Source organism: Heliangelus exortis, chromosome 12 (genome assembly GCF_036169615.1).
Source record: "Heliangelus exortis chromosome 12, bHelExo1.hap1, whole genome shotgun sequence".
In the NCBI taxonomy this organism is placed as follows: Eukaryota; Metazoa; Chordata; class Aves; order Apodiformes; family Trochilidae; genus Heliangelus; species Heliangelus exortis.
Window position 1 is genome coordinate 20,472,561 of NC_092433.1, and position 17,116 is coordinate 20,489,676.

General features: G+C 47.0%; 1 protein-coding gene across 1 annotated transcript in view; it reads left to right on the plus strand.

Moving 5' to 3' along the window:
- Positions 1–17,116, plus strand: part of GRM7 (glutamate metabotropic receptor 7) — a 200,065-nt gene that overhangs the window by 141,892 nt on the left and 41,057 nt on the right. The window contains exon 8 of the mRNA XM_071756379.1: positions 8,987–9,922. Within this exon, the coding sequence (XP_071612480.1) occupies positions 8,987–9,922 (936 nt within the window). The remainder of the gene's footprint in view (positions 1–8,986; positions 9,923–17,116) is intronic.

Here is a 17,116-nt window from a genome sequence, read left to right on the forward strand (position 1 = left end):
CTCCCCTTTCCTGGCTCCTATTTGCCTGCCAGCCTTGGAAATCAGGCAAACTGGTGCTGTGGGGTTTCTTCTTCAGAAAAGGAAGGTCGTTCCCTGAGCTGAGCTTTCCACATGGATTTCTGCCACATAAAAGCAGGAAGGCAGCAGTTAAATCTTGCACCTCGCTCTGAAAACTCACTCCGAGTTGGAATTAAAGATGTGAAATGTCATTTCCTCCCTCTTGCTGACCCTTTGGCTGAGGCTGTGAGGTGGATGGCAAAGCAAAGGGAATTGACTGTATCAGCTTTGGGAAACTCTGAGCACTGGGATCGTTTTCCTGCAGGTCTGAGAATGTCACAGCATAAAGTGTTTGTAGGGATACAAATGCTCAGAGAAACCAGGCTGAGAGAATGTCTGAGATGAGTTACACATTGCTTCAAAGGCAGGACAAGCAGGAGGGTCAGGAGCTCACAAGAGCTAAAATGGAGAAAAATTACATAGCAGGGGACTTGGTGACTTCAGAATCTGCTTCCCCTCCTGTTCTTTACACACCCAGGAGCCTGTGGGCAGGGAGACTCCAGCTCCCAGAACGAGTGCCAAGTAAGAGATGGTCAAACCCAATCACTCTGTTTTTAAACAAGGTGGTGGATTTGCTCCCACACATGACTGCTTTAAATCCACTTTTGCAAGTCTAATCTATTTTTTTCAGCTAATATATTCCGGAACAAATACTTTGCTGGGCTGTTTTATGGTTTGTTAAAAGGTTTGGTTTCTTTTGGCAACAGTAAAAATGTTAGTTTGTGGGTTATTTAGGGTGTAATATTCTTTTGTTTGACACCTGAAAACAGAAGGATGCTTTTCAGTGGCAGAGGCTTTTTGTTGTGTTTGGAGAGCCGTGTAGAGAAAACATTACAATGATTTATTATTGTTTCTTTACAAAGCATCATTGTTCTGCCTGTGCAGAGGGAATGAATGAAGCCTTTGGTGTGGTGTCTGCTGGGCTGTCCTTACAGGGGAAACTGAGGCACAGAGTGTGCCAAGCCCAGAGCAGTGAGGGCATTCCTGGCTGCTGGGCTTTTCCTGCCTTAGATTTGAGCTCAGGAGATGTGGGCTGGCACCCTCCTGTCCCCCAGCTCTCCTGTGGCAATCACCAGCAGCCAAAGCCTTGCTCCTTTGTCTCCATTTTTCTTTACTGAATTTGCATATAAAAATCCTCAAGGTATTGTGTTAAGAGGTATGGGAACTCTTGGCTTGAAGTTCTTTCTGTAGGTCCCAAACAGAATCCAGCTGGGTTTTGTAAAATGAAATTTTGCTGCCATACAGATGCAAATACCAAGGACAGCAGAACAGAAATTATGATGATTGCATAATATTGCTTGTGTTTGCTTTAGAGGGAAGAAAGAAATCCCATGAAGGACATGTTAAAAGCTCAGCACACATCAGTACCACATGAGGGCTCTTTCAAGTTACCACCAATTTAAGCAAAGCATAAAGGTTCCTGACAGAGCACATGCATTGAGAGGGTCAAAAATAGTAATTTTTTTAATGTCCCTGAGTACTGATTTCCATTGAAAATTGATGTGGTTTGTGGGCAGACTGTAATATTGGGTGTACAGTGTGTGTCTTAATGTGTCTCCAGCTAATCATTCACATGAGAGGCAATAATGGCCCCAAATAAGCAGCTGAAAAGTGTCTTTAGCCTGAGCTTTAAACTTGAGGAGAGCCTTTATTTGTGTTGTGCTTGGGTTTTTTGCCTCCTCCTCCTCCTCTTCCTCCTCCTCTCCCCAGGTTTAAGTGTGCCATGGCTGTGATGCTGATGGGAGAGTGGTCCCAAGTGCAGAATAATTTAAGCCACTTCAGCCCCCCCAAACTCTCTGCAGCCATCTGCAGTTCTTTTAGGGACCAGCTGACTGAGTATGCCTTGAGCAAGATAAAATTTAACAGTATTAATAATGTTGCAGCAATCCAATTAGGGCCTAAATGAGTCAGGTGCTGAGTTTCACTCAGAATTCCATATTTCTTTTATCCTGCATCCCAGCCTGTGTGTCATGGTGCCATGCACACCAGGCATGATGAGAAAATTACTGTGCCATTGATGCTGATTTTTGAAAAAGAGAAAACCAGGACCAAATAATTTGACTATCAAATACTGGTCTTTGAGTCAGCTTGGGAATTAGTAGGATAAATAAACTCAAGCATTTTGAGTTGGCAGGCACTTCAAGATAAATGCTATCCAAATCACACATGTGCCATTTGGTACATCTCTAGTTATTACCCTTTCCGTTTTGAAAGCAATAAATCAGATTTGGCAGATGGATTCATGTGGCACAGTCATAAATAACTGGGGAAAGAAAAAAAAAGTTTATTAGCTCATAAGCAGAGATAAATCAGCATAGAGGGCCAATACTTTTCTCAGAACCTTGGTAAGGCCAACTCCTGGCTATACCATGGGAAATAACTTAGAAAAGGAGGTTTCAGGAGAAAAGCAGAACTCTTTATTTGCTCCTAGATGTGGCTTTGTCATTCAGTCTTCTTATTTAGGACTTAAAGTTACTGATCATTATGAATGGATTAGAAACAAACTCTTGAATTACTGGTTTATTTAATTTTTTTTTTTTGCATACATCCATGAGCAACTGCTTTGCCCTGATGTTGAGCTGTGGTTTTGGTGCTTTGGGCTGAGGGCTTCTGTCCATCCTGCCCAATGAGCCCCTGCAGTCTCAGAGCTGGAGGGCAGGCACTGAGCAACTACATTTCAGTTCCTTATTTAAATTCCAGTGGCAACATGGATATATTTGAAATAAGAGGAATGCACAGATATCCAGCCAGGCTAAAAGGAGAAGAAAGTAAGGATCTGCAATACCTCTGATTGACTGAAGGGTGCTTCGTTAAGGTTCTTTCCACCAGAATAGTAAAATACTGAACAGTTTTTCTTCCATAAGAATGTGAGTGGGCCACTTGTGTCTTCTCCCTTCTGGTCTCATGTGGCAGGGCACGTGCAGGCTGTGGCATCAGAGCCCACGGTCACCCTGGCACGGTGTCCTGCTGGTGCCCTGCAGGAACAGCTCCCTCATCAGGGGTCCCAGGCTTCATCACCAGCTGCCTCACTGGGGATCAGGATGCTAAAGGAGAAGGCTTAGTGGTGGACTTGGCAGTACTGCATTAGGAAGTTGGACTCGATGATCTTAAGATCTTTTCCAACCCAAACGACCCAATGATTCTGTGCCAAAAAGCATTAAATGCTTGAGAGGGGTGTCCAGGCTCCATAGCTCTGCTTTCATCCTCCCAGTTAGTAGCCAGACAAGCTGTAAATTACTCCTGTAATTAAGCAGAATATTATCTCCTTATATATGAAAAAAAAACCACCAGGAGCTGGCAAGAGGTGCTGAGCAGTGGGAGGGCTGGATGGCTGCTGAGGCTGCTGTCCTGCCAGGGACACCTTGGCTGAGTGCTGCCAAATGGCCATCCAGCTCCTGCTCTGGTGCTAAACACATCCAGCCCCTGGAAAGGGCTTCAGATCATCCACTGGGCTGTGTTACAAACATCCCCAGGAACATACCCCCCCAGCAACAACAGATGCCTTCAAAAAAAAAAAGCCAAAAAATCAGATAATTGAAGCTACACGGGTTGCTAGCAGGAATTGGAGGGAAGCTCTCGGAGACCAAACTTTCCCCTAAAAATATTTGGTGTTGGTTGAGGGGGGGAAATGCCTGCAGCAGGATGAAGAGTGGGAGAGAAAGGCTGGCCTGGTTCATTTCCAGATGAATATTCTGAAATTCCCCCCAGCATGTACAAAGATGCTCCCCAGGTGGGAGATGGGATTTTCTGCCCATGTAATACCAAGGGCACGATGAGCTCAGGCTGTTCTGTGCAATGTGGAAGGCAGCTGTGAAGCTGGGCTCTCTTTTGAGCAGCTTGGCAGTGAGATGAGCTGGGAAGGAAGGGCTTGGCACGGCTCAAGGGGTGGCAGCATCAGCCCCCTCTGCCCTGGGGCTCAGCCCTGCCTTGGGGCTGGTTACAGCCACTCTCAGCCAAAGCCACTTACTTAAGGATGAAAAATTGTCTTAAAGTACCTCTGCTTTCAGAAGATGGATTTGGCTATCCTATCCTATCAACCTATCAACTTAAATAGATAAGATTTGTGCATCATAAATGCACATTTGTTTTTTAGCTGGAAAACCAACGCAGGGGATGCGGGGTGAATGCTGGAGATGCATGGCCCATCCCCTCCCATTAGTGAGAAGACAACACAAAGCTGCAGCCAAATGTAAAAGCATTAAAATGATTAATTTTAGATTTTATTGTGTGTCAACAGAAATGTACGATAACAAGCCTTTTTGGAAAAATTGTAGATTAAGCATTTTTCTCTCTATCAGAGTTGTGCTAAAAATGTCCTTACTTTAATGAAGAGCAAATAGCCTTTGGACCTCATTAAAGATGTTATTACAAGTGCTCAGTGCAACTTGCTTCTGGTGCCCTTAAAGCAGGTGAGACTGGTAAATAATGACAAATAATGAATGAAAGAAAAAAATAAGATCAGGGAAAGAAAGAGAAAAATAAATGAGGTTTATATTTAGGTTAAGAACTGCTTCTTACAAGATCACCAAGAAGGAGTTACAGAGTAAGAGTGAAAGTGGTGGGTTTAGTTGAAGTTTAAATCATGGTTAGAGTTAAACAAATTTAACAGATGTGTTAAATCAAACGTGATGCAGCTGCCATGCAGATTCTGATACCTGTCCCCAAATACCAAGTGTCCTTTAGGCAGCAAGGAGCAGGGCCAGGGGATGTAATGTACAGCTGAGTGCTGGATGGGGGGAACACATCCAGCTCAGTCCCTACCTCATTTCAGGGTGCTGGGCTGTAACTGGGCTCAAACTGGTGCTGAGGGTGCCCAGGTTAAATGGGTGACCCCCCAGGTGGGTCCTGCAGGGGGCTGGGGTGGGTGCCTGGGGCTGGTGCTCTGCAAAACCTTCTCTTTAAAGGGAGGGTTGGTAGTTGCTGGGTTGTTGTTTTGGGGTGGTTCTTTTTGCACTGCCCTGACAATGCAGGGAGTGTGCACTGCTCAGGAGGCTGTGATTTGGTCACCACGGGGATTTCTCTGGCTCTGTCACCCTGCAGGCCCTGCTGGCAGGGATGCTGCTGGTGCAAGGTGGGTCCCAGCAGCACCATCCCAGCCTGCTCTGGAGCCTGGGCTCATCCTTGCTGTTATCTTTTGCAGGGATTTCAGTTGATATTTTGCAGAAGGCTTTGTTGACTGTGTGTTATTGACATATTCTTAGCTTAAAACCATTACCATGTTAAAGCCTTGGATTTAGAAACTAATTACAAGACATTAATAGCTAAGCCCTAAGAGCTAAGTCATGCAAATGTTGCTCTCTGTAAAGTTTAATATACAAAAACTGTTTGAACTGCTGACTTAGTAGCTGGAGTCTAAAAGCAATCTGTAAAGGTGGCACAATCCTCCACAATTGTTTTCTAATGTGTCCATGAAATTAATGGCACAGTTGTTATGAAAGTCATATCAGGGAGTGTGGCTATTTTTCTCCCAAGTAGGTTAATTATCATTAATGTAATTATTTTTGTACTGATTTTTATTTTAATCAAGCATTACATGAAACAATTTAGTTCAGAACAAATAGTTTATTACAGAAATGTTTGTGGTAGGGACAAAAAAAAGCAGCACTGCTTAAATTATACACATATATTGAGTTACTTTAATCATTAAAATGAACAATTATGTTGGGCCTTATGAGGCAGGCTAAGCATTTCTTGTTAATGTTTGTTCTGTAGCAAAGATAATGAGAATTTGTATTGGAAATGGAGCTCATCCCTCAGGCTGGAGGCTTCTCTGAAGTGAGTGATACAGAGGAGCTGGGTGAGCTTGGGGCATTGGAGTTTCCCTCTCTCTAACCAGGACAGAACTGCCCTGGGCTGGTGGGGAAGTCTCTGGACCTGGGGAGGACCTATTTTAGTTAATTTTTTTTTTTTTTTTTTCCCATTTTTATTGGGTTGGTTTTGGTTTTTTGGTTGTTTTGGTTTTTCCCCTCTGTACTGTGCTGGTGGGAGAAGCCAGAGTCCCAGTGTCACCCAGAGGCTCTCCTGGCCCAGGTCCCATGGAGCACAGCCAGATGTAAAGTTCCTCTTCAACACTTGATTTGAATGTCCTACCATGAACCAGTTGTGGGGTTTTTTCCCCATTTATCAGATCAAATTATCCATAGATGATCTATAGGAGCATCAATCTGCACACCGTGCAGTGGGAGATGTGCCAGTTACCAGAATCATGTGCTATATGTGATATTTATCACATGTTGGCTGGGGCTGTGATTTCTCAAGCCATGAGACCTGTGCCTACAGCACCTTGTGCTTCATCCTCCCAGATTTGGCAGGGAAAAGTCACTGAATGCAAGCAGGTTTAGATTTAAGCAAACACAAGAACTGGCTGAATACAACAACTGGTTCCCACAGCAGAGGTCTGGTTTGGATGCAGGGTTTCCAAAGCTAACATATCTCAAGGAAGCTGCAGCAAAAGCTGGAAGAAGGAGGGAGAGGAAAAGGGGGTCAGGAAAAAGCATCCATCAGGCACAACTGTTATCTGCTAAAGCAGCCAAATGCACAGAAAAACCTTTTATTGCTTTTGTTTGCTGTTCTGAAAGGAGCTACGCAACAATTAATTTCAAAGACAAAAAATGTTTCAAAAATATTCTGTTCTGAGTGGGGAAAGTGTTTCTGGCTTGACTCAGATTCTCCTCTCCCAGTGCCAGGCTCTGGTGCCAGGTGGTTTATCTTACGGGTGGTTTTCATCCTCAATTTTCTTGCCAGAAGCAGCAAAACACTGCAAATCCCTGAGGCCAGTGGGACAGCCTCGTCCTGGGGTTGGCCCAGGAGAGCAGAAAAAGGACTTTCCATAATTTTGCCTGATCTTCCATTTATCTCTTTACACACAGCATCTGCCCAGAATCAAGTCCCTTTAGGCTGTCCCAGCTGCCCAGCAACGCCATGGAATATAATTTGAGAACATGGAAATTCATCCTTTTCTAGGTATGGGGGTGTGGGGAGCCAGCACCACCTTCCCTGGTGCTGTCAGATATTAGGAAATTGGTGAGAACCCTTCCCTGATGAGCTGGTCCAGCTGCAGGCAGGGGGATGCTCTCTCATTTCATAGCACTGCAGGCTGGAAGAAGACCCGAAAGTGACTGCTGTGTGTAGCAGTGATGGGAGAAGATGGAGTCTGGAGCCTTGTGTGTCCCTGCCAGCTGCACAGGTCAGCAGTGCTCACCCTTCCCTCTGCTTTTGGAAAGGGCAAGACACAAAATCAGTGCTGAAGAACAGTGAAAGAAGTTTTGAGCTGTTGAGTCCCTTGGTTCTTTAAGGAATTGTCAAGGAACTTTTCTCACCTGCTTGCTGGGTCAGGAATCTTGGTCCTGGGTCTCTTTCCTCACCATCCCTTTGGTTCTCTCCTGCTCACATCTTTTGTCCTGTCCCTGCAGGCAGAGCAGGGCAGAGCAGTGGCTCTGCTGGCTCCTGCTCAGAGCTTCCAGTGAGACCAAGCTGCCAGGCTTTGTGTTCTCCTGCACCATCAGCATCCTTCAGCTGCTGTCAGCTCCAGCCCTTCAGCTCAGCCTGCTCGGGAAGAAGAGTTTATGGATATTTTTTTATTTTTTCCAGACTAAGTTGTGAACATTAAAGGTTAATGAAGTTTCTCAAGCAGTGGCAGACCTCTAGAATATCTGTTATTGAGGGATTATTTTTATAATGTTCACAGCAGAGGCGATTGGTAGCAGTATTTGAGCAGTGTGTGACTTCAGGAGTTTTTTTCAAATGTGTGGAATGAAGATGATACAGGATCTATTTTGAATTAAATTAGGAAAGTGAGACTTAATCCTTCAATTTGAGACTTGCAAACCCCAGTCTTCTGTGTACATTAATAACCAAGGCAGCTGAGTCACAAACTCACTTCAGAATTTTTCACTTGTAGGGAAAAGAGTGGAGCTTGTAAGCATTCCAGGAACATAAAAAACCACACAGCTGAAATTTTGTTTTTAATACCACTTATTCACATCTGCCCCGGGGGATCAGGTTTTAGATTTGGAGAAGCCACAGACACAGAGCAGCTGCTGGAGCCCCTGAGATCCCAGGCAGCTGAGCTGGCACCTGGGGCAAGGAATTGTCACTGGGAATGGCAGGTTCCAGCCTGGCCCCTTCCAGGGGGGTTCCAGTGCTAAGCCCCCCTTGTTCCTAGAAACCAGGAACTCTGGTGTTACTCTGGAATATTTGAAATGATTTGTGAGCAATTTCCTGTGGTGCTTGGGAGCCTTTGTGCCCAGGCTGTGGAGCTCAGGTTTCTGAGGGCTGCAGAGCAAGTGAGACTTTCCATGTGCTTAATATCAGGATCTCTCATTTGCATTCCCAGCAGCAGGGATGGCATTTCCAAAGTGGAGTGGGGCTTTGAAATGAAATATTATCTAATTACTGCATTTTTCATTGATGACTATTTTCTTTGTCTTTCGTACTCCTTACATGGCTCCTGCAGCAGCTCTCACCACCCTCTCACTGATTCCATACCCCGTGTGAGACACATTTCCACCTCATTTCAGGTATTAAGCTGGGCAGTGGCAGCTCCAAGAAGGGAGAGCTCTTGTCCCAGTCTGGGGAAGGAGCCCCGGGCTCTGGATGCACGGAAAGCAGGTTTGTGGCTCTAACTCCTGCCTTCCCTCCAGCCCCGTCTGCATGGACCAGAGGTTTGCACAGTGCTGCCTTGTCTGACGGTGTCTGTCCTTCCACCAGAGGTAACAGCTCATCCACATGAAAAATGAGGGTGGGAAGTGCAGTCCTGCAGTGAGAGGGGAAGACACCAGCGTCTGTGTGGCTCCTGCTGCTTTCCCAGGACTCTGCCACAGATAAAGTTGATCCCTTTGTTTTTTCCCTCTGCTGTAGGTCCCTCCGTGGCCCTCCCCCCCCAGCATCACCTCCCTAACCCCCCGTCCCTGTTCCCCATCTCTCGCAGATCGATGACATGCAGTGGGGCAGAGGGGTGCGTGAGGTCCCCCCCTCGGTCTGCAGCCTGCCCTGCAAGCCCGGGGAGAGGAAGAAGATGGTGAAGGGGATGCCCTGCTGCTGGCACTGCGAGCTCTGCGACGGGTACCAGTACCAGGCCGACGAGGTCACCTGCCTGCTCTGCTCCTACAACCAGCGGCCCAACGAGAACCGCACGGGCTGCCGCTCCATCCCCATCATCAAGCTGGAGTGGCACTCCCCCTGGGCCGTCATCCCCGTCTTCCTGGCCATGCTGGGAATCGTCGCCACCATCTTCGTCATGGCCACCTTCATCAGGTACAACGACACCCCCATCGTCCGGGCCTCGGGCAGGGAGCTCAGCTACGTCCTGCTGACGGGGATCTTCCTCTGCTACATCATCACCTTCCTGATGATCGCCAAGCCCGACGTGACCGTCTGCTCCTTCCGGAGGATCTTCCTGGGGCTGGGCATGTGCATCAGCTACGCCGCCCTCCTCACCAAAACCAACCGCATCTACCGCATCTTCGAGCAGGGCAAAAAGTCAGTGACGGCCCCCAGGCTGATCAGCCCCACCTCCCAGCTGGCCATCACCTCCTCCTTGATATCCGTCCAGCTCCTGGGGGTCTTCATTTGGTTTGCGGTTGACCCACCCAACATCATCATAGATTATGATGAGCAGAAAACTATGAACCCCGACCAAGCCAGAGGAGTTCTCAAATGTGACATTACGGATCTACAAATCATTTGCTCCTTGGGTTATAGCATTCTGCTGATGGTTACTTGTACTGTGTATGCCATCAAGACTCGGGGGGTCCCAGAGAATTTTAATGAAGCCAAACCCATTGGATTCACTATGTACACTACCTGTATAGTATGGCTTGCCTTCATTCCAATATTTTTTGGCACTGCCCAGTCAGCTGAAAAGGTAGGTGAGAACAAATGAGTGTGCATCTGATGTGTGAGGATTTGTTGCAGCCAGGAATTACCTTCTGACCTCCAGCTTTACCCAGGTTCTAAAGCCAGCAGGTGCAGGGTACAGCTCCTTCTCCTTCTCTGCCTACCTGGTGGGCTATTCATTTGATCAATAGCAATCATATAAGCCATTAGTTTTATTGTTGCAACCATTTCAGGTGTGTCTTTTCGGTAGGACAAGTGGGAATTAGCTGTCCTCTTGTCCAGAAAGAGGGATCTCTTAACTAAATCATTTTGAATACAAGGTGTAAGCAAGAAAATAGTGAAAAAGTAGTCGGGTAGCCTGGTGTGCTCCTGGAGCTTGGCATCCAGAGCAATGCTTGTTCTGGGTGCTGTGCTTCTCCTGTCACAGCCTTGGGGCACATTTATACCACAGAGTAAATAGCCTGTCCTGAGCTCCAGCTCCTGAGCCCCGACTGCCCCTGCATGGGTTATTTCTGAACTAACCCAGGCAGATTTACCCCCTGGCTCATGGCAAGGGGATGGCAGAGCCCTGGGGTGAAAGCCAGGTTGCTCCTCTTTGTAAGTGAGGTCCAGTGAAACCCCTGGAGTTCAGGCACCAAAAGCCAACCCCAAACCTTGCAGTGCCATGACTTCAGAACCTCAGGATCTCATCCCTCGGTCATACTGTGACAAACAGAAATTATTGTGAAGTGCTGTCGGACTCAATTAAAAGATTCCTGTTGGCTGTGAGAGGCACCCAGCACCGCAGAGGAGTCTGCAGGTTCTCTGTCCTGGGGCTCCCACCCTGCTCATGGCTGTAGGAGATGGGCACCCAGGGAGAGCCACAGCAGCTCTGCCTGGGAAGAGATGCAAGGCTTGGTCAGCTTTGGGCTTTGCTGCCAAGAGGAATTAGGTTTCAAGAGCTCTGTGTATGCACATCAAATCGGGTCTGCTGGGACCCCAAGGCAGTGCTGGGGCTGAGGCTGGGGTGGTCTGGGGGTGCAGGCATCATCAGCTTCTCTTTGGGCTCACACCAAGTGGGGAGAAAGTCATCCCCTGCTCCCCCTTGTCTTGTTGATGAGGATCTTGTTGGTGGCCATGGAGAAAGGAAGCAATAAACAGCCAGAGGACAAGGTAACTCATTTTCCAAAACATTGTTGGAAGGTCTATAGACAAGATTTGCCCTTCAGGTCTTTAAAAGGGGAGGTCCACAGTCACTCAGTGTTGAAGAGGGGAAAGATCTCAGCCAGCCCATGAGGGACTGAGCATTGCACCCCCTCAGCTCAACCCAGACTGCCCTGTGCAGGAAAGACCCTGCCCTGCTCCCTGCTTTTCAGTCCCCTCCATCTTCATTTCAGTTTGTCCTTCCACAGAAGCTGGGGGCAGGCTCACTGTGGGGGATAAAATGACTGCAGCTTTTCAGAGGGTGAGCAAATTTCATCTGCCAGCCAAGACATCCCCTGATGTGCCAGGGATGGGGTTCCCAGAGCTGTTCAACTTGGGGGTTGTTGGGGTCAGGCTGAGTGGGGCTGAGCCCTGCTTTGCCTGCAGGTCTCTTCCAGAGGAAGGTGTCTGCCGCAGGGCTTTGGTTTTTGTGCCCCAGGAGACTGGTCCCAATTGGAGCTGGATTGGAGCTGCAATTGTTCTGGCCTCAGCTCTCTGCTGGAGGAGGAGGTGGCCCGGGAGGAAGGCAGGGGTTGTGGTTTGTCATCTCCCCTCTGCAATGGGCTTCCCAGGCAGCCTTTGCATCCCTCAAGGGAATGGATGTCAACTGGAAAGGAGGCTGCCAAGCCTTACAAATGCTTCCAACACCTCTGCTCTCCCTGTCGAGGGAGAGGCAAGGAGCAGCCTCAGAGGCTTTGGAGGGAGCTGTGCCCGTTTGTAGCCGTGGGCTGCTGCAGGGAGCAGCTTTGTGCTCCCTGCCTGGGGATGCTTCAGGGTGACCCAGACAAAGTGCTTTAAAATGTTGTCTGCAAGGATTTAATAGGTGATAGAGAGAGGCAAAGAATTCCAAAGGCAGCTGCCAGCAACGGGAACAATTTAGCAGCAGAAGCTGTCGGTGTCCATGCAGCCACAGAGCTGAATTGCTCTGCCCTTCTTTGGGAGCCTGAGATTCTTGTACAAACTCGAGGAGGACAGTGCAGGAGCTGGTGATTAACTGGGTCTCACACAGGGCACACGGGAAGGCACAGAAAGCTGCTGTGTTCTGTCCCACCAGCAGCCCAGCGTGGCCACCCCTGTGCCACGGGTGTGCAGCACCCGGGTGTGGTACCCACAGGGGATGTCCCCAGGTTTCCCCCTCTGCTCTGCCCGGGGAACAAGCTGCAGGTGCTTTGATTTATTTCCTGCCTCCCTTTCTGGGAGGGGGGTGTGCAGGGGCTGTATTTTTTGTGCTGGGTAGTGATTTGCTGTCACGTATTTTCCCTGGGAAGGATTGTGCTGCAGCCCAGCCACACAAGTCTCTGCTGAAATGGAAATTGCACCTGCTGAAAAGATCACACAACACCATCTTTTAAACTGAGAAATGGTGTTGTATATAACGGTGTGGTTTTCATTCTATGGATTTATTTCGTTTTATCAATAAATACAAGCAGAATGTTGTTTGGTAGAGAGCATATTGAAAATACACACCTCGTTCAGGGGGGAAAATAACAACCACAACAGCAGAAAAGAACCAGAGCTGTGCTGCAAGTCATTCATAAAGGGGAAATAATGGCAGGAGGAGGACTTGCAGAGCCTGGTGTGGTTTGAGGGAAGTGAGATGTGCAGGGCCAGAGGAGACTTTACCTGGATGGGGGGGGACACATGGAAAAAGCAAATTCCTGACTTTTGGACAGCTTGCAGTTACTTGGTTTCTTTGCTATCTAAAAAACCAGAAAACAGCAGGTCAGGTGCCATTTCCAGGCTGGGTTTGGTACTCATGGGGTTTGTTCAGTTTTGGGAAGGGCTGCTCTGCTCCAGGGTTTTGGGGCTGTCCTGCAGGCTGGGTTTTCATCTCCCATCCTGTACCCATCAGTATTTATTCTCTAATGCTGGTGGAACCTCTGAGGTGCAGGACACAGCCCTGGGGCTGGAATGGTGCCACCTCTTTCCTCAGATTGATCCTTCCCTGAGTCTGCACAAAATCTTTCTGATTTTAACTCATTTCCAGAAAGGATGCACTGGGAGACTGAGGTGTGGGGGCTGAGTGTGATGTGGGTGTCAGGAGGAGACTAACAGGGCAGGAGGAGCTGCCTGGGGCTGGGATGAAAAGCCTTGCTTGGGGTGTTTTTTATCTTGCCTCTGTTCTCTGTGTCTGCTAACAATGCTCAGCTCTGATTATCAAGGCCTGTGAGGTCACAAACTATTTTTTTCTCCTATAGATATATAAAATGATCATATATATATATAAAAATATATATTTTAAATTACCATATATGTATATTTATACACACACAGTGCTGCTTAAATGAAATTTCCTGAATGTAATACTGAAAAACCAGGTCCCTTTACTGGCAAACCTGCACCTTCATGCAGCAGAACTGTCTGAAGCCCCTGGGGGACTTTTCCTGCCCCTGCTTTGCCTGCCTGGGCCAGGCCTGGGGCAGATGCTGGGCTGGCAGCATCCCATCTCCTGAGGACCTGCAGATGTGGGGCTGTGCCTGCAGGATCCTCAGATCTTGAGGGAAGGATGCAGCTGGGAAAGTTGCCAGCACTCTAACAGGTGGATGAAAAGAAATGAGGCTGTCTGTGGGTTTGAAGTCCGGATCTGTGCTCTTCAACCATGTGCAGATGAAGTTGTGTGTGCTGCATATTCCCTTAAGATCTTATTTTCTCAAATTATGTCACTGAACTAACAGAGAGAGAGATGTCATCATTACATTTTTATGTTTCACAGAGATGCTATTGCCCTGTGGCTGTGATTACTTTTATTTAGTAATTGCTAAGATTAAAAAACTACATTTCTGGATATGTCTACAAGCCAGTAATAACTGCCAACACACTCCGGAATATATTCTCCAAATAGGATTTTTTGTTTTTTTTAAAGTATTTTCAGGACTTTTTTTCCGAGTTAAAGAAGTTGTAATAATGGCTCAGTGGGTGATGATGGCTCCTCAGTGTCTGTGGTTCTCCTGCTTGGGAGCTTTGTTCATCCTGGGCTGAAGAGAAGCAGGGAAGAGTTGGCCACGAGGCCATCATTTTCCATCAGTTTATTTCTGCATTCAGAATGCACAAACTTTGGTTGAAAGGTCTGTTTAATTGTGATACAACTATAATTGTAATACACTATGAACTCCGGAGCCCTTAATCCCAGCTGCTCCTCCCCTTCCTTCCTGCTTCTCTATTTTTTTTGTCCCATTTTATTCAGACCAATAAGCAGGGCAAGGCAGATCCATTTGGCAGCAACACTTTTACTTATTGTGTTGGATGTTACAAAATACTATAATTTGAAGAAGCACTCAAGGTGGATTCTTATTCAGATTAAATAATGTCACATTACCAGCATACCACTTCAGTCTATGTTCTATTTTTTGGAGAAACTAAGTTACCCTTCAATTCTCTGTAACACAAATACAGATTAACCAGGTAGGACACACATTTATTTTCTCCCCTGGGAAGGCTCAAGATGACAGTTGCTATAGCAACACTGCATATGTGGATTTGGGAGTTATGAGGATTTTAATGTGACATTTGTTGGAGTTTTACACTGTGGGATGATGGAGAAAATTGGGCTTTGAGGCTCCCGGGGAATGTGACTTTGAATCCACCAGAATCTGGGGCTCAGGCATGAATTGCAGCTTTCCTTTAAAGCAGCATCTTGGTACCTGCCTCAGCTCATTAACCACAACCATTAATTTCTCTCATTGCTCTGCTTTTTATTTGCCTGTGGTTTCATTACCCTACAGAGCTCCATGTTCAGATCTTGAGGTTCTTAATTCTGTCCAGCCTCAAGACTGAGAAAACCATGGAGAATAATGACCTGGGAAATAATGGTCTGGAGGTCTGGCAGTAAAAGAGTCCCCTATAAATCCAACTCGTGTGGGGTACTGGCACTACTAGCAGGGAGGTCTCCATTTTAATGGAGAGAAAATTAAATGTTCTTTGAAATCCAGAAATTAAATAATCAGTGGATTTTTTTAGGTCCATGAAGCACCCACGGGACTCCCCAAACTGTGGGCTTTGCAGAAACCAACCCAAAAAAAAAAAAAAAAAAAAAAAAAAAAAGGAGCAGTTGTGTAAGAAATGGGCCCTGGCTCTGGCCCATCCACACATATCCCATTTGCAGGGCTGGAGCTGCATTTCTATAGACCAGGCTTGACCCTTGGTTTTTCAAAAGCACTTAAAATCACTTTTGTAGAGCATTAAATGTTTCCTGAAGTTTTGCTGCTCTCTGAAGTGCGACTAAAATGGCACATTAATAAGTGTTGCCATGAAATTCCTTGTAATTGCATTTCTACTCTGGGTAGGAAACAATGAGTGGTGGGAAAATATCTCTGTACGTTTAAAAGTGTTTTTAAAGCTTTAATTTTCACTTCTTTCTGGAACTATATAACAGTTCTGGATTTTTATCCACCACTAATTTGTATAATGTTCAGCCAGGCAAGGCCTGCAGTGTTTCTGAAATGAATGCAATAATCACAGTAATAAGGGATTTTACAGATGGATTTAAAAACTGCAAGTCAGAAGCTTTCTATCAGCTGGCGGGCAGCAATTTTAGCAGCACCCAGAGATCCAGCTGAAGGTGTGTGTTGTCCTGTAGGTGTTCTCAGGCTGTGCTCAGCACTGGGATGCTCAGAGTGGCCTGAGGACTGCATTAACCACAGTGATAGGAGCAGCATGGGGGGGAAGGAAGATTTGGCCATCCAAACTGGGCAGAAAATAATCCCCAGGATTTGGGCACAGGGTGGGAGTTGAACCCTGTGCTCTTCAAAGAGGAATCTTGAATCTCAGAGGTCCTTTCCAGCCTGGCTGATTCTGTGAATGGCTGGGAAAATGAAGAAATGTTGGTGATAACTGCATCCCATCCTCTTGCCCTGTGCTGCCAGCTCAGGACACTTCTGGCAGAGGATGTTCTGACTCTCAGCACCTTCTTGTTCCAGCCCAGACAGTGAAAGGCTGCAGCATCCCAAAAACTGCAGCCTGTGTTGTGTCAGTTGTCAAGGCAGGTACTGAGAGCAAGGCAGCAGGAAAGAGCTCATGCTCTGGTGAAAGAAGAGGTTATTAGAGTAATTAGCTACTCCTCAGAAGACCAGAAATTAATGGTGATTATGATTCTTGAAACACCAGAAGCGTAAGGTAGATCTAGCACTGATCTGGTTTATCCCATTTGGCTGCATTGTAATGCTGCTTTCACGTTAATATTTCTGTAGTGAATCCTAATTGCAGGCAGAGCCCAGGGCCACCATCCTGTCCCAGATAATTACCTGAGGAGGAGGAGGAGGAGGGAGGTTCCCAAGGCAGGGATGCCAGAGCCCTGAGCCAGTCATCCTCTGTGCTGCTACAGCCACAGCCTTCCAGGAATGGCTGGGGGAGAGCTAAAAGGTAATTAACAGCCAAGTCACTTTGTGAAATTTTCAATTATTGGAGCAGGTATCTCCACAAAGGGCTGATAACGCTGCAGGCTCTCATCTCCCGGGTCCAGCAGCCCCGCCGTGGTCCCGCAGTCCCCGGGGGCTCTTTGAAGCCTGGGAGGATTTCTGCTCTGATGTCTGAAGGGAAAAGTGAGGGGTCTCTTTGCTGTGATAATTCCAGCCTTCCCCGTTCCATCCCGTGTCAGGGAGAGAGAGAAATAAGCTGGTTCAGAGGATGGGAAATAAATGGAACCCTGAGAGAAGGGTGCATTGCAGAGGGGGAAAATATGGGCAGGCAAAGCCAGAGAGACTCAGCAGCTCCCTCTGCACCGTCAGACCAAAGCTGTGGGACTGTGATGGGGCACAGACCTCTGCCCAGCTTAGTGCCAGCACCCACCAGCACCCACCAGCACCCAACTGCTTCACAGGGTGGGACTCTCTGTGCTCTGTGGTTCTCTGCCTGTACTTAACTTTCTCTGGCTAAAAAGAGATGTCAGTTCTAAAGGGAGAACCATGTGGGTGTTCCATGCATGGTGTTGACACGTTCTTCTTGGGTTCCTTATGGTTTGGTTTGTTGGGTTTTTTTTTTGTTTTTTCTTTTTTTTTTAGAAAATGTAGAACTGCCAGGCGAGTTTTCCAAATGAAAAGCAATC